Here is a 25,000-nt window from a genome sequence, read left to right as displayed (position 1 = left end):
TGACGCACATTTAGGGCACTTTTCTGTCTCGTAATCAGACACACTCCTCAATAAGCCGACAGGGCGCAGGGTTATCAGTATATTCTGAAGCCGTTCGAGACTTTAGTCTGATAAAGGTAAATGGGTTTACATGAACACATGCATTGCCTTAAAGGATTAGGTCGCCTTAAAAAAAAAAACGACGACGTAATTCACCCCGACGTAATGCATCTCAGAGACGGGCATTTGTGGTTAAAAAGTAATATATATATATATATATATATATATATATATATATATATATATATATATATATATATATATATATATTTTTTAGAAAATGTCCGATCGTTTCGCTAAATAAGACCCATATTTGTCGGCTGGGATTGTGTCGAGACTTTGAAGCTGCATTGAGACGGACATTTGAACCTTCTTTGAACATTGGTATAGTTGGTTGCCATTGAAGTCCATTCTGTGTAGAAAAATCCTGGAATGTTTTCCTCAAAAACCTTAATTTCTTTTCCACTGAAGAAAGAAAGACATGGATATCTTGGATGACGTGGAGGAAAGTAAATTATCAGCAAACATTTTTTTTGAAGGTGAACTAATCGTTTAAGCCAGGGGTGTCAAATTCAAACTCCTTAAGGGCCTTGCTGAGGGTTGTGAATAAAACCAGGGGCCGGTATTTAGAGGATTTTTTATTTATTAAAATATAATTGTATTAGTAACTTTATAAAAAATACTCTCAATTCATTAAACCACATTTATCAAAACAAAAAGGTTTTATTTTTTCATTTTGAGTTGTTTCATTTTTAGGCTACATATTTCACAAAACATATTTGTGGCTTTTTTATCTTTACCACAACAAGAAATGTGGTCTCTGACCAGGATAACACAGTAAAACAGTAGCATAAAACAGTACTTTTTTAATCTAATAATTAGCAAAATAGCCAACAACGATTTCAGACAAACTGTTTGATAAAGCAAAACATTCAACAAATGGTAGACAGATAAATGTATATAGATAACAAATGAGATTGAACATTCAACATTTTATTTTTTGGCTTATTTTAGAACCCCGCCCCTAAACCTACCCGTCACTGGTGTTACGACCAACCAAGAGCGGTTGTGGTCACGTGTGGTCAGGTGTGGTCCGGATAACCGTATAGTACCGCTCTCAAACGACAACTTGAACTTGAAGTCTTGAAAGGAAATATGCAAGCAAAAGGCTCTTTTTTTTTTTTTTTTTACTCTTACCAGACACTCTGCATCTTTTCCTAGAAACCATCTCGTCTATTCTAGGGTTAATGTCCTTTGCCATGGCCACTTCCATTACCGAGACCAGATGCTGGTCCGTGAGGCGTGATCTGTGGGATGTCTTTGTCAACTTCATTATCAGAGAACATCTGCTCGCATGAGTAGGTGCTTCCGAACATAGACATAATACGTGCAGCGTGAAGGCGAAGCTGTGGCATTGATTCAGGGAGTAGAGGTGCAAACTCAGCTGCCCCAACTGACTCGTACCGACTCTTTAGATGAGTGTCACATTGCAATTCGATGAGTTCCATTTGTAAGTGCTCAGGCGCAGTGTCAGCATCTACTGCAAATGGATTCACGAACAGGTCAAGGTTGAATTTCTGTCTTTCAAAATCAGCAAATCTTCGGCAGAATTCCACTTTCAGTGTGTTCAGTTTGTCGGCATACACTTCAGCCGGGAACAGGATGGTGACCGTGTCACTGACCGACTGACAAATAGGAAAGTGAGACAGGTTGCCTTGGCGCATCTGGCCCTCCCACAGACGCAGTTTCATTTGAAACGCCTTCTCGCCTCTCGCATTTCAGTGATCAGCTGCTTTCGACCCTGGAGTTTAACATTAAGAGTGTTGAGGTGCTCGGTTATGTCACACAAAAATGACAAGTCACTCAGTCATTTTTCATCCTCAAGCTCAGGGATGACCTTTTGTTTGCTTTCCATGAAACGAGCGATCTCAATGCGGGTATCATAAAATCTTTGCAAAACTTTACCCCGACTAAGCCAGCGGACTTCTGTGTAGTATGGCACATCCTCGTGCACAGAGTTTTCCTCCTCTAAAAGTGCTCTAAATTGCCTGTGATTCAATCCCCGTGAACGAATAAAATTGACTGTTTTGTTTACAAGTCATTACATGCCCCATGCCCAACACCTTTCCACAGAGGGCCTCCAGGTGAATGATGCAGTGGTAGGCTGTGAGGTTTTCTCCCGTGTGCCTCATTTTTTCACGTACCAAACCGACCAAACCACGGACCTCCCCGCACATCGCAGGCGCACCATCAGTTGTCAGCGCAACAAGTTTATTCCACTGCAGTTCCATGTCATTGACGCATTGCTCCACTTGTGAGAAGATGTCCTGTCCAGATGTTGTCCCGTGAATTGCTTTTAAATCCAAAAGTCCATCAGTAACGGAAAACCTATCATCTACCCCTCGAATGAATATAGAGAGCTGGGCAGTGTCCGTTCTGTCTGCGCTCTCATCTATAGCCAATGAGTATGCAACAAAGTCCTTAGCTTTTTCTTTTAGCTGGATCTTTAAGTCGGAGTCATACCTTTTCGATATGGTTTTTAATAAATTCCCCCTCTGTGAACGGCCTGCATGCTTTTGCTATCTCCTCTGCAATTATGAAGCTTGCCTTCACTGCTCCCTCACCTTGACTGTTCATGTGAGTAAACATGTTTTGCTGTAGCTGAAGTTTGTGTTTTAGTTCTTTGACTTTAAGCAGCCGCAGTTCCATGTCCATGCTTCCATATTTATCATGTTTAGTTTCGAAGTGCCTTCTTAGATTGTATTCTTTAAAAACCGCGAGTGACTCTTGACATAAGAGACACATTGGCTTTTCTTTATATTCACAAAATAAATATTCGGTTTCCCGTCTCTCTTGAAATTGTCTATATTCGCAGTCCACTTTTCTTTTTTTAGCCATTGTTCTGCTCTTTAAAGTCATATAGCATTTACGTTGTTTACAGTTGTAGCCTAGCTACTACGGGGCTGTTGAATGATCGAATCTGATTGGCTGACGAACGAATGAATGAATCGTCATCAATGAAACGCACCGGCCAGTTATTTCAATGGTCCTAACAACCAACAACAGTAAAATAACCAAAACTCAGAGCGATATTTGAGCAAGCAAATAAATATGGTAAACAATATGATAAAAAGGATAATAGGCCTACTTTTGCGTCCATTCATTTTCCCTTTTTTATGGAACCTAAAAATGCTATGTGAAAGTTTGAAACAGAAAACAGTGGTTTTCATCTTGCCACTTTCTTGGTAAAAGACAACACAAGGTTTCTTGGTTCGAGAAAACGAACAGTATTTATATCGTTTTTACTTTTTACCTCTTACACAACCACGTCCAAGTGATCTGCTTGCGCAGACTAAAGCCCCGTTCACACCGCCAGCGACACGCAGCGACAAAGCGACATGATCCCATTCATTTCAATGGAGCGCTGGCGACATCCGGCGACACGAGCGACAGTGACCGTTGGCGACAGAATGTGGGCGTGTCAAGCGACACGAGACGCGCGACAAAAGTTCAGAAATTTCAACTTTATGCAAATGAGAAGCGATTTTCGCGAGCGACAACCAATAGGAAAGAAGACTTTCAGTGGAGTTCAGCTCACGTCACCGTCTCGAGTGCAGGCAAGAAGAGTTCGAGGGCGATTTCACTGCTTTATATGATTTGACTGTATGGATATAATAAAATGATGCATGGAAAAGAAACTGTCGACATTCTCAGTGAGTTTAATTCACACATTTAGTTCGAGTGTTGTAATTTTATGATGCAAGTTTAGCACTGCTGCAGACAGTTCATTTTACAGTTTCCCCTGCATTATGTGGATTATAAGGGACAAGAAAATGGATTATTTGTCAAATTCGAATGACGTTTTAGTAACTATTGACAGTATGAGTGAGTTTAATTTGTTGATTGATCGATCGTTAATGTAGTTAAATATTTAATGCACTGCACTGCTGGTTAATATAACAACACTCTCCCAACAGCATAATATTGATTTGAAATCTTTTAAGACCAATTCCTAGTCAAATTAGAATTATATCTCAGTTTTATATAACACTTGTGATGGTATATGCTCAGACGTGCAGTCTACCAATAACATTAGAGCGACAACACTAGGAACGCCCACAAGTGACTTCACTGTACAGAGACTAGCGACATGCAGCGACAAAATCGCTGGCGGTGTGAACGGGGCTTTAGCCAGAACGTGCGCACACACCAGGAAGCGCGTGCGCCCTCAGATCACTTGGATGTGGTTGTGTAGGCTAAAAACGTAAGGTAAAAACGATATAAATACTGTTCGTTTTCTCACACAAACCGCTCGTTTCGTGTCTTAGGCCATCAGTGTGTACTTACGATGGGGGAATTGTTTAATTTGGACTTCTCTGTGCATGCTCTTTGAGATAATGACCATAGACCTGCATTATATGACTGACAGACAAGAACGGTTTGACCTAAAAATATCAAAATTGAAACTACTGCGGAAACAAAGACACCTACATCTTGGATGCCCTTGAGGTAAGCTAAAACATACCAAAATTTAATTTCAAAGTGAACTATCCCTTTAAGAAATGCACCTACGGATTACATAATCAGAAGGTATTTAATTGCTTTCGATTCAAATTTATTTGTTTAAAATTGGACATTTCAAGTTTATATAGGTAACGTTAGGTAGCCTATAGGTAGGCTATTTTGTTTCAGTTCATTCTTGAGACGCTGCTCCAGTTCACGGAGATCATGCTTTATTTTATGTTTCGAAAGCACATCGTTTTATTGTTATTGTGAATTTACACAAAGTATTTGCGAATGATGTATTATTTTCTGTATGACCAGAAGTTAAAGAGTATTTTAAATTGTTTCCATCGTTGATCCATCGCCCGCGCCTCTGCCATGCAGTGCGCGCTCCACACTCCGCACAAACCCTTGGATATGCGTCAAAATTTTGTTTATTTGTAATAATCTTAGCCTATTATTGTATAACCTGTATTATTAATGACATTTTTACGAATTGCTTTGTTCCTTTTTGGGAAAAAGCGTCTTCTAAATATGTAGCCTAATACATGGCTAATAGCCTAATATTGATAATTATTATTATTTGTGTTTATAACTATAAATGAGTTCACTTAAGACAGTAATATGTTTATCATTAAATAATTTATGACTGGTTTATTTTTATATAACCTAACCTTTTACAGTTTTGGAAATGTGTTTGTGTTATATTTCTTTTTTATATGTGAAGTCTTTTTTTTTTATTCAAGAAAATGTTGAAAATCTAAATCTGGATTTGATTTATTTTATTTTTTTATGGAACCTAAAAATGATATGTGAAAGTTTGAAACAGAAAACAGGGGTTTTCGTCTTGCCACTCTCTTGGTAAAAGACAACACATTTTTACTAAAATTAATCAAAAATGGATTTATTGCGTTTCATTCTCACTAGAACGGCTGCTGCCGAACACGGTTGAAGACACTTATCGAACATCGTTAAGTTAAGATCGTTAAGATCGTTGTTGTCATTTAAACAGCACACGGGCCACATTAAGTTGATCACCAGAATTTGTTGGCGGGCCTTATTAAAAGTCGTAGGGCACATGTGTCAATTACAAGGCCGGCCCGCGGGCCTTGTAATTGACACATGTGCCCTACACTATGAACATTAGATAGATAGATAGATAGATAGATAGATAGATAGATAGATAGATAGATAGATAGATAGATAGATAGATAGATAGATTAAATTATATATATAGTAGGGGTGTAACGATACCCTCATTCGATAAATATCATGATACTGAACTCACGATACGATATTATTGTGATACTCTAAGACGTGATAAAAGGTTACAAAAAATGTTCTGTTGATTAAAATGTTAAATTTGGTATTATATTGTGTGTGTAAATGAATAGACTCGGACTTGGTGCTGAAACCCAAAGCACAGGACAATAGAGACACCAGAATAAACATATTCATGATTCTGAAGCTGAAAATACAGAGATATTTTAGACTCTGTCACTGACTAGATATATTTAAAAAAATGTCGGCCACTTTTTACTGGTATCATCAGACATTTGGTGTTTTCATGACCCACAAATATTCCCACATTGCATTATTATATACATTATATTCATCATTATATATAGTAGTTTAATGTAGTACTGACACTAAAACTCTGTAAACTTGAATCTGTTTCTCACACATTAATTTTTATTTTGGGTGAACTATACAGAATATTGTCACTATCCACAAAAGAGATTGTTGCATTTTTGTGTATTGCAATATACAGTGGGTACGGAAAGTATTCATACCCCCGGTAAATATGATCAAAAATGGCTGTAAAAAATAAATCTTTCATTCAAAAAATTTGATCTTTCATTCAAAAAATTGGCAAAAATCTCACCTTTCAATGAAGTAAAAGAATTCAAATTGGGGGGGGAAATCACATTATGAAATAAATGTTTTTCTCCAAAACACGTTGGCCACAATTATTCATACCCCTAGAATGTTTTATGAATAAAATATCTCTGAAGTATATTCCCATTAATATTTACCTTTATTTAGCACACTAGGGTGATAGGAACATGAAATTGTCCAGCTATGACTTCTTGTTTCACAGGAGTTTAAATATGAGGAAACACAAAGGCCAAATTCCCTTAATCATCCGTCACAATGAGTAAAACCACAGAATATAGTTCTGATGTGCAGCAAAAGAATGTTGAGCTTCACAAAATAGAAAGTGGCTGTAAGAAAATAGCTAAAGCATTGAAAATACCCATTTTGACCATCAGGGCAATAATTAAGAAGTTCCAATCAAGTAAAAATGTTGCAAATCTGCCAGGAAGAGGACGTGTGTCTATACTGTCTTAATGCACGGTGAGGAGGAGAGTTTGATTGGCCAAAGACTCTTCAAGGATCACAGATGGAGAATTGCAGAGATTAGTTGAGTCTTGGGGGCCAGAAAGCCTATAAAAAAAAATAAAAAAAAAAATTCAAACAACCCCTACATCCCCACATGTTGTTTGGGAGGGTTTCAAGAAAAACGCTCCTCGCTCCTCCAAAAACAAACTCCAGCATATTCAGTGGTCAGACACGACTGGATCTTCAAACGGCACTGGGTTCTGTGGTCAGATGAAACTAAACAAAGAGCTTTTTGGCAGCAAACACGCTAGATGGGTTTGGTGCACACAAGGATAAAAAGTACCCCATGTGTACAATTTAATATACCACTGGATCTTTAATGTTGTGGGCCTATTTTTCTGCTGGAGGTCCTGGACTTCTTGTTCAGATACACGGCATCGTGGATTCTAGCAAATATCAACGGATAAAAAAAATCCAAACCGGGCGGCTTCTGCTAGAAATCTTATAATGGGCCGTGGTTGGGTCTTCCATCAGGACAACGATCCAAAACAAACATCAAAATCAACACAAAAATGTGTTTCGGAGCACAAAAAGCATCTGCCATGAGCGTCCCAGTTCCCTGACCTGATGACTGGAGTGAACTGAAGAGAAGAAGCACCATCTGGGAATCTGCAGGATCTGGAGAGATTCTGTATGGAGAACTGGTCTCTGATCTCTTGTCAGGTGTTCTCCAAACTCCTCAGGCATTATAGGAGGAGACTCAGAGCTGGTATCTTGGCAAAAGGAGATTGCAAAAAGGTATTTACTAAAAGGGTTTAAATAATTGTGGCCAACGTGTTTTGGAGAAAAACATTTATTTCATAATGTGACTCTCCCCCCCAATTTGAATTCTTTTACTTCAATGAAAGGTTAGAATTTTGCACGATAGATTTTTTTTTTTTACAGCCATTTTTGATCATATTTACCGGGGGTATGAATACTTTCCGTACCCACTGTATTGTGACACGATTGGCTATATTGTTACACCCCTAATATTATAAATTATTAATCCATGATCTATCATATCTAGAACTCTGGAACATTTAGTCAAGTTAAAAAAACTCTGTCTATTAATTATGAATTAAAAGGCTGCACATCTGAGTGAAATATTCATGGTGTTTTTGTCCCTCCTCTGAGAATCTGCTTTTGGTTTCAGAAGTGTTTGTGTGTCATGCATAGGCCCTATTCTGCTCTTTCACAGAGTCTTGATGTTGTTTCAGGCTCTACTAGAACAGGTTTTCCTGCCTGAATGTTGATTATTTTCCTCATATTCTTCATTGTTGCGGCTCCTCTCTTCCCAGTCTGTCAGTAACGCTCTGTTTACTTCCTGTCTCTATGAAGCCCCTCCTTCTGAAAAGCACACTGTGCTCTGATTGGTCGACTGGAGCAGTGTGTTGTGATTGGTCGAGCGCTTCGAGTGTGTTTGGGAAATGTCCCGCCCCTTACCATAACCGCCAGTTTAACACACTATTGACTAACTCAACCAGGCCCCGCCCCTTTATTCTGCGTATGGATTATTATAATGAGGAATATTGTGGCGTGTTCGTTCCCGGACTCAAGACTACAATGGAGGCGTTTCAGGAGTTCAGAAACACTCACACTGATATAGAGAATATCATAACCTCATTCTGACACACACACTCCAGTCATTTCCAAACAACCGCTTCCTAAAAACAAATGTACTCCGGAAAAACTTTAGTCATGAATAAAGTCTGTGTGATGATGCTGTTTTAAATCTGTGCATGTGTGTGACGGTCTATACTGTATGAGTATTTTACATCTGAGTATTTGTTTGAAGGCCATTTGTTGGACATCTGTTTCTCTAGAGCATCTTTTTGAAATATGTGTGTTTCCTCATATTTCCAATTTATGAGGAACAAATACAAAGAACTCCTGCAGTGAGGAAGTAAATGGTTTACCATCGTTTTAAATATGTGACTGATGACTTCATTATGCCAGTCTTGTTTACGGTCAAACCACGAATGATCTCACTGAAAGACACTGACTAGAATGTTTAATACGCTCAAAAAAGAAAATTCATGACATCATTTACTCGCCCTTGTGTCGATTTAAACATCTATGATTTTTTCTCATTTCTGCTTATTCAAAATCTGCTTGTTTTGTTTTCATCCGGTTCCTAATTCCACTTTATCGAACACCACGGCACAAAACTACCATCCTGCCTCTCCTGTTTTCCCAGAGAGAGTCACTAGTAGGGATGTCCCGATCCGATCCACGTCATCGGTATCGTGCCGATACTGGCCCAGAACGCTAGATCGGATATCGGAGGGGAGAAAAAAATATGATCGATACCTATGATCCGATACCTATTAGGGGTGGAACGGTACATGTATTCGTATTGAACGTACGTTCGGTATGTGCGTCACGGTTCGGTGCATGGATTTACACGGAGAATACACGGTATAAAAATAAATAAAACTCGCGTGCACTTTAATTAATGTAATGCGGAACTACTGTTAGATACGCGCATAGACATATGCGGGTTCTTTAAGGCCTATTTATACTTCTGCGTCGAACTCACGCCGTAGCTACGTCGTAGGCTGTGTGTAGCGCGCGCGTACCCTTCGGCGTACCCTGACGTGCACCTCTCCAAAAATGTAACAACGCGTCAACTCTACGCGGACGCAAGCGCTGTGATTGGTCTGCTAGGACCGCTCCCTCGGGTTTCACATGCTCCCTCTGCATGTGTAATTGCGCGTCAACGCGGACAACGACGCAGAAGTAGAAATGAAAACCAACGCGTTGCCTACAGCGTAGAGGCTCCGGCGTAGGTCCGACGCAGAAGTATAATGAGGCCTTTAGGGACACCTAATCTGTAGCCCCGCCTTGAACTCTGAACGCTTCAAACGCTCGCTTTATCATACGCGCGTGGCTCGTCCTATTGGCAGTGTTGCCAGATTGGGCGGGTTCCCGCCCAATTGGGCGGTTTTGAATTTGATTGTGCGGGTAAAAAAGGGTTTGGGCGGGTGGACAAAATTTGGGCTGGTTTGGGGACAGTTCGGCGGTTTTCAAACATCTACATTTTAAAGTCTAATTGGTTAAAAAACTAAACTAAAGTGTGCATGTAGTCCATAAAATCAGTCATCATGACATTACTGTAGCCTACACACACGCCCATGCAGAGTCAGCTGGCGTTGGTGTTGACATCACCGACGAGCACGCAGTTTTAGCCAATCAGCGATCAGCAGGCAGATGCGATAAGTTGTAGCTGTATATTCAGTGATCGCTAATGCCAAAGTGATTTAGCCTACTAAACAGTAAAGCCTGTTTTATACTTCTGCGTCGAACTGCCGCCGTAGCTACGTCGTAGCGCGCGTACCCTTCGGCGTACCCTGACGTGCACCTCTCCAAAAATGTAACAACGCGTCAATTCTACGCGGACACAAGCGCTGTGATTGGTCTGCCAGAACCCCTCCCTCGGGGTTTCATGCTCCCCAGGTGCGCGTCAACGCGGACAACGACACAGAAGTATAAATTAAAACCAACACGTTGCCTATGGCGTATAGGCTCCGGCGTATGTCCGACGCAGAAGTATAATGAGGCCTTAAGTTGTATCTACACAGTAAAGAGTGAGATAGTGAGCAACTCTAAAAACGTACACATGGTGGGAGATGTCGATGGTGACTATAACTCTGAGAGGAGAGCACAGTTGAATGACTTGAAATGAAATCAAATATGGCACGTGAAATATGTCCATGGTCATGTGCACACTACCTTACCAGACATCGGCAACTTTTATACCGTCCAGGCTGCACTATACTCGACCCTGACAGCTGCTGAAAAAGGTTTGAATCAACGATGAATCCGTTTTGACTGCTATTCTGCGTTATGTTCTGCACTGTGTACTTCCGAGGGTTAAAGTCATCGGTTCATTTCTTGATTGCCGTTTTGACAGTGTCCATCTGGACATTTTAGTCATTGGCTAATTCTCCTTTATTATTGCTCTGTTTTTATCTGTTTTCCTGGGGGAAAAAAATATTTTTTATTTTATTTTATCATTGTTATTTTGTTTTAAGGAGATACAAATAGTGCTTATCAACCTTGAATGACATGGTAATGAAATTATATCATATTATTTTGGCAGTCAAATTTTGGGCGGTTTTTTCTTGTAGTGGGCGGGTTTTGGTGAGCTTTTGGGCTGGAAATCACCGTCCCAATCTGGCAACACTGCCTATTGGATTCGCGCGAATGGATTCAAACTGTTCAAGCATCGAACTAGACGCGAATTTGACGCTCTATTCACGTTTGGTGTGAACGCAGCAAAATGAACAGGCTGTGATGTCAAGATTGCATTGCTGGAATGTGTGTGTGTGTGTGTGTGTGTGTGTGTGTGTGTGTGTGTGTGTGTGTGTGTCAGAGAGAGAGAGAGAGGCACGGGCGCGATCGAACAGTGGAAACATAAAAACATACTCCGTCATTTTGTTTATACAGCCACAGGACATCATTAAAACTGCAAAAAGTGTTTAGCCTACTTATATTTGTGTAAACACAACATTGTGCTTTTGTCAAACTGTAAACTCTTGTCAAACTGTAACCTACAACTGTCACCCAACCAAAATCTCACACACACACACACACACACACACACACACACACACACACACACACACACACACACACACACACACATCCTGTTTAAAAGCAAAAATTATCTAATCTTTTGGACATTCATCATATTGCATTAGTTTTCTTGTCCTAAAACAGAGCACTAATCTGTTTATTTTGAAGTTACACATTCTACATTGATTAAAAAATAAAATCAAATGTGTTTTTAATGGTAGTATTATTTTATACAGAAATAAATGATTTATAATTCAGATGAGAATAACGTTAAAGTTAATTAAAATGTTAAGGAAACAAATATATTGATCTGAAATATAGCACATTAATTTTAAATTCATTCAGGTACAATTACCAAACATATCTCAAGGTCTTTTGAATAAAGGGTGGCAGTCTTTCATTATCAGCTGTTGTTGTGGACTATATACTGGAGAAGTATTTGTTCTCCATTTGAGTGAGATGTTTTTATGTGGCTAATTGAGCAAAGTGCTTCCATATATTTTATTATTAGTAATATTAGTTCAAGAATAAAAAAAAAAAAATATCGGATTGATATCGGTATCGGCAAATAGCCAAAGCTGCGGCATCGGTATCGTATCGGAAGTGAAAAAGTGGTATCGGGACATCCCTAGTCACTAGCCTGGTTTCCATTACAGATTTGCACAAAACCTTTGCAATATTTTCTAAATGTCGATTAAAAAAACGATTGCGAAAACCCATGTTATGCGACTAAAATGTTTTTTTTTTTTTTTTTATCTCGCAATAAGTCATTCCAAAAATCATGGCAATGGATATTAGTAGGTTTATCCCAGCCAACACACTAGCCATTATTTTTTAACCTCATTGGTTCTTGGCTCTTGCAGAAGCTCAAACGTGATGCGTTACATGAGAATGAACCTCACTGGCTCTTGCGGAAGCTCAAACGTGATGCGTAACATGAGAATGAACCTCATTGGTTCTTGCTGAACCTCATTGGTTCAGGCGAAACCTGCGCTCACTTTCTCCCTCCCATCTTTCCTCTGCCGTGTCATCTTCTCTTCCCCCGCCCTCGCAGTTCTCATCTCTGGATGTGAATACCGCAACGGATACCCTATGCTCCACTCTAACCTCTTCTCTAGACAATATCTGCCCTCTCTCCTCCAGGCCAGCACGCGCTACTCCCTCCAACCCCTGGTTATCTGAGGTTCTTCGTGAACACCGGACCAAACTCAGGGCAGCGGAGAGGAAATGGCGCAAATCAAAAGACACATCTGACCTGAGTATGTATAAATATCTCCTCTCTTCCTTTTCTGTTGATGTTCATGCTGCAAAATCTTCATACTTCCACAACAAGATCAACAGCTCCTCCAACACACGATCACTCTTCAAGACATTCAACTCTCTCCTCTGTCCACCTCCACCACCACCCGCCTCCTCTTTAACTGCTGATGATTTTGCGAACTTCTTCACCAACAAAACAACAACTATCAGCAGTCAATTCTCAGCTCCACACACACAGGAACCCAGACTGACCCATTCCACAGCCAATACCCCTCTGTCCTCCTTTTCTCCGCTAACCGAGGAAGAAGTATCTACACTTCTCCTCTCCAGTCACCCTACCACCTGCCCTCTAGACCCCATCCGCTCACACCTTCTACAAGCCATCTCTCCCACACTTCTACCAGCACTCACACACATCATCAACTCATCCCTCCATACTGGCACTTTCCCTACAGCATTCAAGCAGGCTCGGGTCACTCCACTGCTTAAAAAACCAACACTAAACACATCATCTGTAGAGAATTACAGACCTATCTCTCTCCTACCATTCATTGCGAAAACACTTGAAAGAACTGTTTTCAACCAAGTAACATCCTTCCTGTCTTTGAACAACCAGCTGGATGTCAACCAATCTGGCTTCAAGAAAAGGCATTCAACTGAGACTGCATTACTGTCGGTCACAGAAGCCCTACGGATTGCAAAAGCTGCTTCCAAATCCTCAGTTCTCATTCTCCTGGATCTGTCTGCTGCCTTCGACACTGTGAATCATCAGACCCTTATGTCCAGCCTCTCATCACTGGGCATCACAGGAACTTCACTCCACTGGTTCGAGTCCTATCTCACAGGTAGGTCCTTCAGGGTCGCATGGAGAGGCGAGGTATCCAGAGCACATCAACTGACCACAGGGGTTCCCCAGGGTTCAGTTCTTGGTCCCCTCCTCTTCTCCATCTACACCACATCACTGGGACACATCATACAGGCACACGGTTTCTCCTACCACTGCTATGCTGATGACACACAGCTCCTCCTCTCATTTCAACCAGATGATCCCACAGTAGCTGCACGGGTCTCAAGCTGTCTGGCGGACATCTCCACATGGATGAAGGAACATCACCTGCAGCTCAACCTGGCAAAGACTGAGCTTCTCGTCCTCCCTGCCAATCCGTCTCTACAGCACAACTTCACTATCCAGCTAGAATCATCATCAATCACCCCATCAAGGTCGGTCAGAAATCTTGGAGTAACGTTTGATGACCAGCTGACCTTCACAGATCACATTTCAAAGACAGCTCGATCATGCAGGTTTGCACTGCACCACATCAGGAAGATCAGGCCTTTCCTTACTGAGCATGCAACACAACTTCTCGTCCAGGCCCTGGTCATCTCTAGGCTTGACTACTGCAATGCTCTTCTGGCCGGACTTCCATCATGTGCAACTAAACCTTTACAAATGATTCAGAATGCTTCAGCTCGTCTTGTCTTCAGCGAGCCCAAGAGGGCCCACGTCACTCCTCTGTTCATCTCTCTGCACTGGCTACCTCTCGCTGCTCACATCAAGTTCAAGGCATTGACGCTTCCTTACAGATCTATCACAGGCTCAGCTCCCTCCTACTTTCACTCACTCCTACGAGTCTACATCCCTACCAGAAGCCTACGATCGGTCAAAGAGCGACGTCTCGTGGTTCCATCACAGAAAGCCACAAAATCACTTTCCAGAACATTCTCATTCACAGTTCCATGCTGGTGGAATGATCTCCCCACCCTCATCCGGAATGCAGAATCCCTGACAACATTCAAAAGACAGCTGAAAACCCATCTCTTCCGTGAGCACTTAACCTCATAAAAAAAAAACCTTCCCTTTCCCTTTAAAACCTCACTTATCGGGCTTATGCTACTCTGAATAATGCCTGAACTTCGTATCTTGAGCACTTCTTGCGTTGTTTTTGCCTCTTCATGATGACTCGCTTAATTTAGTTCTAATATGTAAGTCGCTTTGGATAAAAGCGTCTGCTAAATGACTAAATGTAAATGTAAATGCTGAAGCTCAAACGTGATGAGTAACACGAGAATGAACCTCATTGGTTCTTGCTGAAGCTCAAACGTGATGCGTAACACGAGAATGAACCTCATTAGTTCTTGCTGAAGCTCAAACGTGATGCGTAACATGCGAATGAACCTCATTGGTTCTTGCTGAAGCTCAAACGTGATGCGTAACATGAGAATGAACCTCATTGGTTCTTGCTGAAGCTCAAACGTGATGCGTAACACGAGAATGAACCTCATTGGTTCTTGCTGAAGCTCAAACGTGATGCGTAACACGAGAATGAACCTCATTGGTTCTTGCTGAAGCTCAAACGTGATGCGTAACATGAGAATGAACCTCATTGGTTCTTGCTGAAGCTCAAACGTGATGCGTAACACGAGAATGAACCTCATTGGTTCTTGCTGAAGCTCAAACGTGCTGCGTAACACGAGAATGAACCTCATTGGTTCTTGCTGAAGCTCAAACGTGATGCGTAACATGAGAATGAACCTCATTGGTTCTTGCTGAAGCTCAAACGTGATGCGTAACATGAGAATGAACCTCATTGGTTCTTGCTGAAGCTCAAACGTGATCCGTAACACGAGAATGAACCTCATTGGTTCTTGCTGAAGCTCAAACGTGATGCGTAACACGAGAATGAACCTCATTGGTTCTTGCTGAAGCTCAAACGTGATCCGTAACACGAGAATGAACCTCATTGGTTCTTGCTGAAGCTCAAACGTGATGCGTAACACGAGAATGAACCTCATTGGTTCTTGCTGAAGCTCAAACGTGATGCGTAACATGAGAATGAACCTCATTGGTTCTTGCTGAAGCTCAAACGTGATGCGTAACACGAGAATGAACCTCATTGGTTCTTGCTGAAGCTCAAACGTGATGCGTAACATGAGAATGAACCTCATTGGTTCTTGCTGAAGCTCAAACGTGATGCGTAACACGAGAATGAACCTCATTGGTTCTTGCTGAAGCTCAAACGTGCTGCGTAACATGAGAATGAACCTCATTGGTTCTTGCTGAAGCTCAAACGTGATGCGTAACACGAGAATGAACCTCGTTGGTTCTTGCACGTCAAGCAAAAATGTTTGAGCTTCCAACTGATGTATGAGTTGATCAATAAAATAAGATTAAGTTAATCAAAAACAATAAAAACAATAACTTTTTTGTGCATTTTTAGCAGCGCAGGTAAAAATCCTCTCCGTCCCGACTGGGCCAGTGGAGAAACCCTCAGCGTTTGGACCCTGATATATTAAAGGCACAACTAAATGTGACAATTATTACCATGGGTTTATGTGAAGACTGTTTTACGTTCACTTAAATTAAAAGTTGTTATATATTTTTTTAAAGCCTAATAAATGTTTAAAAAAATATGTAGTGTTGAATGGCTATAATTGATGGCTAAAATAAATTAAAAGATGCTAGATGTGATTAATTGCAGTTGATTACAGAAAAATGTACAGATTAATTAATATTTTTTTTAATCTATTGACAGCACTAATATATATATATATATCATTAACTTTTCTTTTCATTAATAATCGTGATTATAATTTTGCTGTGCGCTTGCTGAACTTTTTCCTGCTCCCAGTCATCCACTGAAACACAACATGCAGTTTATTTGATCAACAAAAGCCCTTAAACATTGTAAGCTTTCTAAGATCCCGAGAAACAGCTGACACATTTACAGCTGAATCCCGACAACCCCAAAATAGCCAGTTATTGATCTATTGAACGGCAGACTCTCTCTCTGTGCCTCTGTCTCTCTCTCTCTCCTCTCTCTCTCTCTCTCTCTCTCTCTCTCTCTCTCTTTGCCTCTCTCTCTCTCTCTCTCTCTCTCTTTCTCTCTCTCTGTCTCTGTCTCTCTCTCTCTCTGTGTCTCTGTCTCTCTCTCTCTGTGCCTCTGTCTCTCTCTCTCTCTCTCTCTCTCTCTCTGCCTCTGTCTCTCTGTGTCTCTCTCTCTCTCTCTCTCTCTCTCTCTCTCTCTCTCTCTCTTTCATTCGTCCTCTCACTCTGACCGATTTTTCCATTCTCTCTTCCTCCCTCGACCCCCCCCCCCCACCCCCCACTGTCATTAGTTGCCATGGTGACGTCTCCGCGGCGTTATTGTGGAGCGGTGGGTGTGTATTGTTCACTTGCATGAAAGACGGAGGGGGGATTTGGGGACAGAAAGAGGGGGAGGAGAGCGGATGAGACTCGCCGCCTTCCCTCACACTCCTCAGACGTGGAGCAGAGTGTGTGTGAGAGTGTGTGTGGAGAACACCGCCGGTGAGTGCTGCTCATCTTCTTCATGTTTATGTGTTTGTGTTCTGATGCTGTGTGTGTGTGTGTGTGTCTCAAGCCTGTTGAAATATACATGCTCACCTTTCATGCTTTACTGAGAGATTTGTGCCGGGCTGATGTTGCGCTGCTTCATCCGGGAGGATTTGTACCCCTTTTTTCCTGCTGTTTTAATAAGTTGTGACACCTTTCGTTACACGCTTTTAGGTTTACACTCGATATAACGCTCGTACTGATCCTGGTTTCTCCCAAGGGTTTCTCCGTTCTGTCACTGATGGAGTTTTGGTTCCACTGTCGCCTTTGGCTTTTGTCTTGCTTAGTTGGGGACATTTAATGTAATATTCAACAGTATTATTGATCTCCTGCATTGACACTATTATATGAAAACTGAACTGGACGATGACTAAATTAATAACTTTTTTACAACAGAAATGTCACATCACTGAACTTACTTAAGCTGGACTGTGGCGCTATTTTCTTCTAGAAACAAACTTTGTTGCAGTATTTTCCTGTTATCTCAGTAAAGCTGCTTTGAAACACTCTGAGTTGTTTTATAAAGCGCTGTATAAATATATGTGACTTGACTTGACACTTTCTTCAGTGATACTGTAATAATACTTGATTATAAAGATTTTCGAAGGAGTTTCTCGTCACTCAGTCCCGAGACTTTAGGGTGCATGAGGTCTTCTGACCACCCAGAACTCCCTAGCGACGCCCTAGCAACCACACAACACCCGAGTGACCTCAGAACACCTTAGTCCCGCCCACAATGCCCTTGTGTTGTGGCTACAACGTTTGCACTGGCAAAACCACTGTTTCACTGCAGAAAATGTGGGGAAATCTTGTTGTGTGTTTAATTGTTATAAAGGATGAGTTACTACAACAAGTCCTTTACAAGTCTTAAACTCAGCTGTAACTTAAGATTCTAAAAGTCTCGAGGCTTTATCACACTGGACGTTTCTTTTGCATGTGTTTTATAATGTGTGTGGCTTTGAGACGATGCTGTTGTTTCGCACAGGTGTGAGCCGCAGGTTACACACACCCACACACACACACACACACACACACACACCCACACACACACACACACACACACACACACACACACACAGTCCCATTCAGATCTCGTTTAAGAAAAAAAAGACCATTTGGTAAAGAGAAATATGGTCAGATTGTTAGACATCGCAGCTCTGTTTACTGAACTAACTCTGTTCACTGCAAAGTCTGGCAACACGCATGTGTCCTGAATCACAGTCCCAGAATGCACTGCGCTGAGATTGATGTCAATTATACGTAGAATTATCGATACAGATAGTGTATTTAAATCTTGTTCATTTACTGTATTTAGTATTTAAAAGACTGAGTGTGTGTGTGTGTGTGTGTGTGTGTGTGTGTGTGTGTGTGTGTGTGTGTGTGTGTGTGTGTGTGTGTGTGTGTGTGTGTGTGTGTGTGTGTGTGAGCAAGTGTGTGTGTATGAGAGTGAGTGTGTGTGTGTGTGTGTGTGTGTGTGTGTGTGTGTGTGTGTGTGTGTGTGTGTGAGGGAGAGAGAGAGAGAGTGAGTGTGTATGTGTGTGTGTGAGGGAGAGAGAGAGAGAGAGAGAGAGTGTGTGTGTGTGTGTGTGTGTGATGGAGAGAGAGAGAGAGAGAGAGAGAGAGTGTGTGTATGTGTGTGTGTGTGTGAGGGAGAGAGTGAGAGAGAGAGAGAGAGTGTGTGCATGTGTGTGTGTGAGGGAGAGAGAGAGTGTGTGTGTGTGTGAGGGAGAGAGAGAGAGTGTGTATGTGTGTGTGAGGGAGAGAGAGAGAGAGATAGATAGAGTGTGTATGTGTGTGTGATGGGGAGAGAGAGAGAGAGAGAGAGAGAGAGTGTGTATGTGTGTGTGTGAGGGAGAGAGAGAGAGAGAGAGAGAGAGAGAGAGAGAGAGAGAGAGAGAGAGAGAGTGTGTGTATGTATGTGTGTGTGTGAGGGAGAGAGAGAGTGTGTGTGTGTGTGTGTGTGTGTATGTGTTTTTGTAAATATGTCCATTTAGTTTTCATCAAGTTTTTAAGAATACAGTTAACATGTTTTAAGTAACCTTGATATCTGCTCACTTCACTGATACTGATCATTACACACACACACACTGATCATTACACACACACACACTGATCATTACACACGCGCAGGTCTGACGGATGTCACAGATTCCGGCTGTGATCGATCTGTTGTCATAGCAACACTCATGTCGGTCATGGACTGGCTCTGAAATGCACACAGTGTGTGAACAACACTCGCTGTCTGTGAATGTGAATGTGTGTGTGTGTGTGTGTGTGTGTGTGTGTGGACCAGAGTGTGATTCCTCACTTTGAGACACTTTTGACGGCTTGAAAATGAAACCACCAAATTCTACATAACCGCTCATTTACACTGACACCGCTCTCTAGAGTCCAGTGCGTTCGCTGCAGGACAAGGTACAGTTTGATGGAAAACATGGATGTGAAAATCTTTTTTATTTTATTTTACTTCAACATGTAAATGATTGTAAAAAGGGGATCTGTAATTAAGGCTGAATGTAAAACTATAACACAGAATTTGTATTAATAGTCCTCACCTTGATCTTGCCAATATATCTAATAGTCAATATATATATATATATATATATATATATATATATATATATATATATATATATATATATATATATATATATATATATATATATATAGGTCAAAAGTCACAGGTTTGACAGATCATGATGAGGAGTTATACATTTTATTGCTTAACAATGTCAATCTAACAGCGTATATGTTCACTAGCTAAATCTGTGTTTTGCTAGCTGATGAAAATATGAGAGGAAAATAAAAGACTGTCCATAAAATCATGTGGACTTTCCATCTATATATAGGCATAATGACATATATACATGACATTAGTAAGAGAGTGTGTGTGTGTGTGTGTGTCCCGGGGCGTTGTGCAGTGTATCACTCCTGTATTCCTCACAGAGGTGTAGTCAGGACACACACTCACACACACACACACACACACACACACACACACACACACATATACACACACTGGAGCGGACAGATGGCACTATATCTTTCTTCATCTCACTGCTGACCCATTTCCCTCTGTGTCCGCCTAGTATGTGCGTGTGGCAGCTGATGGTGATCTGTTTCCACGCCTTACCGTCAGAAACACACACACACACACACACACACACGAGCTGGTAGATGTTGCTGGGGATTATGGGGTTATGAGCTGCTCATTATCGAGTAGCATATTGTGCATGATGGCTTACAGCCACTCTTCCCTGGAGAGTCCGCAGCGTTTCTGCCTTTTCCTCTTCCTCTCCCACTGTCCACATCCTGATGTGTGTGTGTGTGTGTGTGTGTGTGTGTGCAGTTTATGTGTCAGCATGCAACACCCATGTTTAATGTGATTTCTGGATTCCTGTAGTTCAAACACTCACACCACTCGCAACGCCAAACTCATGGGTTCGATCCCCAGGAAAAGATCACCATATCGGAATTGGCCGATATCGGTTCATTTTTAAAGTCATCGTTATCGGCCGATTCGGCCCGATAAGAAAATGTGTTCGATATATTAAAGCCGATAAATAATGGATTTTTTCCTCCAGCTGAGACGCTTCAGATGCGCACGGTTCAACATGATGATTATGAATTGCTTGAAATATGATTGGAGAAAATACAGTTCAGTGCAACATGTGCAGCGCAAGTCTGTCATATCGGCTGCATAACATTATCATGAGAACATCATTATTGTGTGTTTGAGACGTGGATTTAACGGTGAGACTTTTGTTTTTGTAATCACACTCTCAAAAATTCTATAAAAATTTGGATTTTTAAAACCTTAAAGCCACTAATGCCATGTAACGAGTGAGTAGGAATGGGTAAGAGTTAACAGATGAAATAACTACTAATTGTAAAATATAATTGAACTATACTCCACAGTGATGAATCCTAAAACAAGCTATAAGATGCTTTGGCATAGCAATACCAGTGTTTCCCACAGGATTTCTGGTAAATCTGTGGTGAGTGGTTAGTGGGTTCCTACACTCATAGCCTAAGTGTTCTGGAAGTAGGCTAGTTCTGCTTACCGCAGTTCTCCACACTCACTCATCTCTCTCCTGATCCTCCTCACTGTCCTCATCAGACACTTGAAGGGCCTGTTTCTTTTTTTCACGCCATTTCTCTGCACATTCCTTGTGTTTCTTCTCCATCTCTCTGACTATGTTGACAGATACACACTGACACTGCACACTCGCTCAGAGCCCAGAGGGGGAGGTGTTTAAAGATGTGATTGGACCAGCCCAGTGTCAATCAAGAAAAGAACCAATGGGCCGCTGATCTACGTGTTTTATGGGCCTGTGAGAAACCAATGCTGACTTTTTTTGTCCAATGCATTACACCGGCACAAAGATCCCAGCGCCACCAATTAAGCAAAACTAAACTAAACGAATGGGCATATATATATATATAGTATGAGATGTATCGCCCCAAAAAGCACGTCGGCCCACCGTGAAAGTGCAAAGTGAAAGTGCCCGGTCTGCCCAATGGCCAGTCCCACCCCCGGTTATTGGTATTATCGAAAATTTTCATATCGGTGCATCCCTAAATGTAATTGTCACCAGCGCTTGAGGCAAAAAGGAAAATAAATAGCTGAATCTATTTGTAAACGGTATCTTTAATCAAAAATACACTTAGGTACACACTTTTCAGGATCTTAGTAAACAAAAACACTATAAGTGGCCCACAGTGGATGGAGGGAGGAACCTTGGTGGAGAGGCAAAGCGGAACCGAAGAGCCAAAGAAACCAGATGACACTGAAGGACCTGGAGGCCAAGGTGGAGCCGTGTGATGAGCGGCCGAGGTGGAACCAGGGTACCGGAAGACTAAAGTAGAGCTGGAGAAAAGGAGGAACAAGGAGCAGCTGAAGGCCCTGAAGTCTGTGGCGAAGACAGAGAGATGACTGACCAAGTCGGATCACTTACAGTGGAGCCGTTAGGATGACGGTAAGGAGTCAAGGTTGGAGCCGTAAGGACGACAGACTCGGGTGGAGCCGAGTGAGCGAGGAGTCAAAGTGGAGCCGTAAGGACGAAGGACTCAGGTGAAGCCGAGGGAGCGAGGAGTCAAGGTGGAGACGTAAGGACAACAGGCTCAGGTGAAGCCGAGGGAGCGAGGAGTCAAGGTGAAGCCGTAAGGACGACAGTGTCAGTTGGAGCTGAGGGAGCGAGGAGTCAAGGTGGAGCCGTAAGGACGACAGTCTCAGGTGGAGCCGAAGGAGCGAGGAGTAAAGGTGGAGCCGTAAGGACGACAGTCTCAGGTGGAGCCGAAGGAGCGAGGAGTAAAGGTGGAGCCGTAAGGACGACGGTCTCAGGTGGATCCGAGGGAATGAGGAGTCAAGGTGAAGCCGTAGGGACGACGGTCTCAGGTGGAGCCGAGGGAATGAGGAGTCAAGGTGAAGCCGTAAGGACGACGGTCTCAGGTGGAGCCGAGGGAATGAGGAGTCAAGGTGAAGCCGTAAGGACGACGGTCTCAGGTGGAGCCGAGGGAATGAGGAGTCAAGGTGGAGCCGTAAGGACGACAGTCTCATGGGGAGCCGAGGGAATGAGGAGTCAAGGTGAAGCCGTAAGGACGATGGTCTCAGGTGAAGCCGAGGGAGCGAGGAGTCAAGGTGGAGCCGTAAGGACGACAGTCTCATGTGGAGCCGAAGGAGCGAGGAGTAAAGGTGGAGCCGTAAGGACGACGGTCTCAGGTGGATCCGAAGGAATGAGGAGTCAAGGTGAAGCCGTAGGGACGACGGTCTCAGGTGGAGCCGAGGGAATGAGGAGTCAAGGTGAAGCCGTAAGGACGACGGTCTCAGGTGGAGCCGAGGGAATGAGGAGTCAAGGTGAAGCCGTAAGGACGACGGTCTCAGGTGGAGCCGAGGGAATGAGGAGTCAAGGTGGAGCCGTAAGGACGACAGTCTCATGGGGAGCCGAGGGAATGAGGAGTCAAGGTGAAGCCGTAAGGACGACGGTCTCAGGTGAAGCCGAGGGAGCGAGGAGTCAAGGTGGCGCCGTAAGGACGACAGTCTCAGGTGAAGCCGAGGGAGCGAGGAGTCAAGGTGGAGCCGTAAGGACGACGGTCTCAGGTGGAGACGAGGGAATGAGGAAAAACAGGCATTAAAACATAGGCATGGTGCTAATCTTTTCACATTACTAGATCTTTACAATAGAGTTCGAGTTCAACACACTTACATCAGTCTTTAGAGTTTGGGTGCGCATCTATTCCATGGCCTCATTCTCAATGAGTATTCCCACTGAATGGACACAGGGACTGGCTCACACACCTGGTCAGACATGGCTCCTTTATGTCGAGTTCACACTGCACAATTATAGCCCCAATTTTCACTCGCCGACAGGTTTTGCAAAATTGCAGACAAATGCCCCAAATTATAGGCAAATCGGTGCTCGTTCAAGTGAGTGACAATCACGCAGTGTGAATTATCAAAGATCTGAGAGAATCGCAGAAGAGTCGCCGATGCTCGTGAGATATTTGGCATGCTAAATATCTGGACCTGTGTGCGATTCAAAATCCTGCTGTGTGAAAGTGTTCTGACTGAAAATGACATCGGCGATGACCTACAGCCAATGAGAGAGCAAGATACAGGACAACGGGAAGTTCGGGGAGAAGTTATAGACCAGAATATCAGTATTTTAATATATTTACTATTATATCAAACAGAAAAAAGCAAAAACATTTGCTTGACCAGCAGCAGATTGCTGAATTATTTCTTTTCCCCAACTCTCTTTGCAGAAACACAATCCTTGCTCCTCTCGTCTCCCCAACTATTTCCTCCTGCATAATCTGTTTTTCTTGTTCTTCTTTTCATTGCAAATTTGCGCACAGACAATTTGGATTTCAAGCTTCTTGTGGGCTGTACTTTGTAATAATTTCAGTCTCGCGCGAGAACTCTGCACGCTTGATCTTGCATTATTTCCTGATCACTTCTCGCGTGTGTCTGGTTGTGAAACGCAGTTTGCGGACCAGACAGAAGTTGTCTGCGATTCTTCCTATTGTAAAGTCATGCAATGTGAAACCCCCTGTCGTGTGAGTGTGAGTGTTTGAGTGTGATTGAAAGTGTGTGAGTGTGTGTGTGTGTGAGTGAATGTGTATGTGAGTGTGATTAAGAGTGTGCGAGTGAGTGTGAGTGTGTGTGTGTGTGTGTGTGTGTGTGTGTGTGTGTGAGTGAGTGTGTGTGTGTGTGTGAGTGTGAGTGTTAGTGTGTGAGTGAGTGTTAGTGTGTGATTGAGTGAGTGAGTGAGTGTGTGCGTGTTAGTGTGTGAGTGAGATTGAGTGAGTGAGTGTTAGAGTGTGAGTGTGAGTGAGTGAGTGAGTGTTAGTGTGTGAGTGTGATTGAGTGAGTGAGTGTTAGAGTGTGAGTGAGTGTGTGAGTGTGATTGAGTGAGTGTGTGAGTGTGTGAGTGTGTGTGTGTGTGTGTGTGTGAGTGAATGTGTATGTGAGTGTGATTAAGAGTGTGCGAGTGAGTGTGTGTGTGTGTGTGTGTGTGTGTGTGTGTGTGTGTGAGTGTGAGTGTTAGTGTGTGAGTGAGTGTTAGTGTGTGATTGAGTGAGTGAGTGAGTGAGTGAGTGTGTGCGTGTTAGTGTGTGAGTGAGATTGAGTGAGTGAGTGTTAGAGTGTGAGTGTGAGTGAGTGAGTGAGTGTTAGTGTGTGAGTGTGATTGAGTGAGTGAGTGTTAGAGTGTGAGTGTGAGTGAGTGAGTGAGTGAGTGAGTGTTAGTGTGTGAGTGTGATTGAGTGAGTGAGTGTTAGAGTGTGAGTGTGAGTGAGTGAGTGTTAGTGTGTGAGTGTGATTGAGTGAGTGAGTGTTAGAGTGTGAGTGAGTGAGTGAGTGTGATTGTGAGTGAGTGAGTG

General features: G+C 42.5%; 1 protein-coding gene across 5 annotated transcripts in view; it reads left to right on the top strand.

Moving 5' to 3' along the window:
- The window catches only part of fgd (faciogenital dysplasia), a 61,083-nt gene that overhangs the window by 3,126 nt on the left and 32,957 nt on the right, over window positions 1–25,000 (top strand). The window contains exon 1 of one of the 5 annotated variants that reach the window (XM_084389760.1): window positions 16,915–17,071. The exons of 1 other annotated variant lie outside the window; for it this stretch is intronic. In XM_084389760.1, coding sequence (XP_084245886.1) covers window positions 16,993–17,071 — 79 coding nt within the window. In that variant the 5' untranslated portion in view covers window positions 16,915–16,992. Of the gene's footprint in view, window positions 1–16,914; window positions 17,072–25,000 lie in introns of those variants that run through there. 3 more of the 5 variants (XM_084389761.1, XM_084389763.1, XM_084389765.1) reach the window with 3 other exon arrangements.

This window comes from Rutilus rutilus, assembly GCF_951802725.1.
Source record: "Rutilus rutilus genome assembly, chromosome: 19".
Lineage (NCBI taxonomy): Eukaryota > Metazoa > Chordata > Actinopteri > Cypriniformes > Leuciscidae > Rutilus > Rutilus rutilus.
The sequence above is the reverse complement of the archived record's forward strand: the minus strand, read 5'-3'. Positions and strand labels throughout refer to the sequence as shown.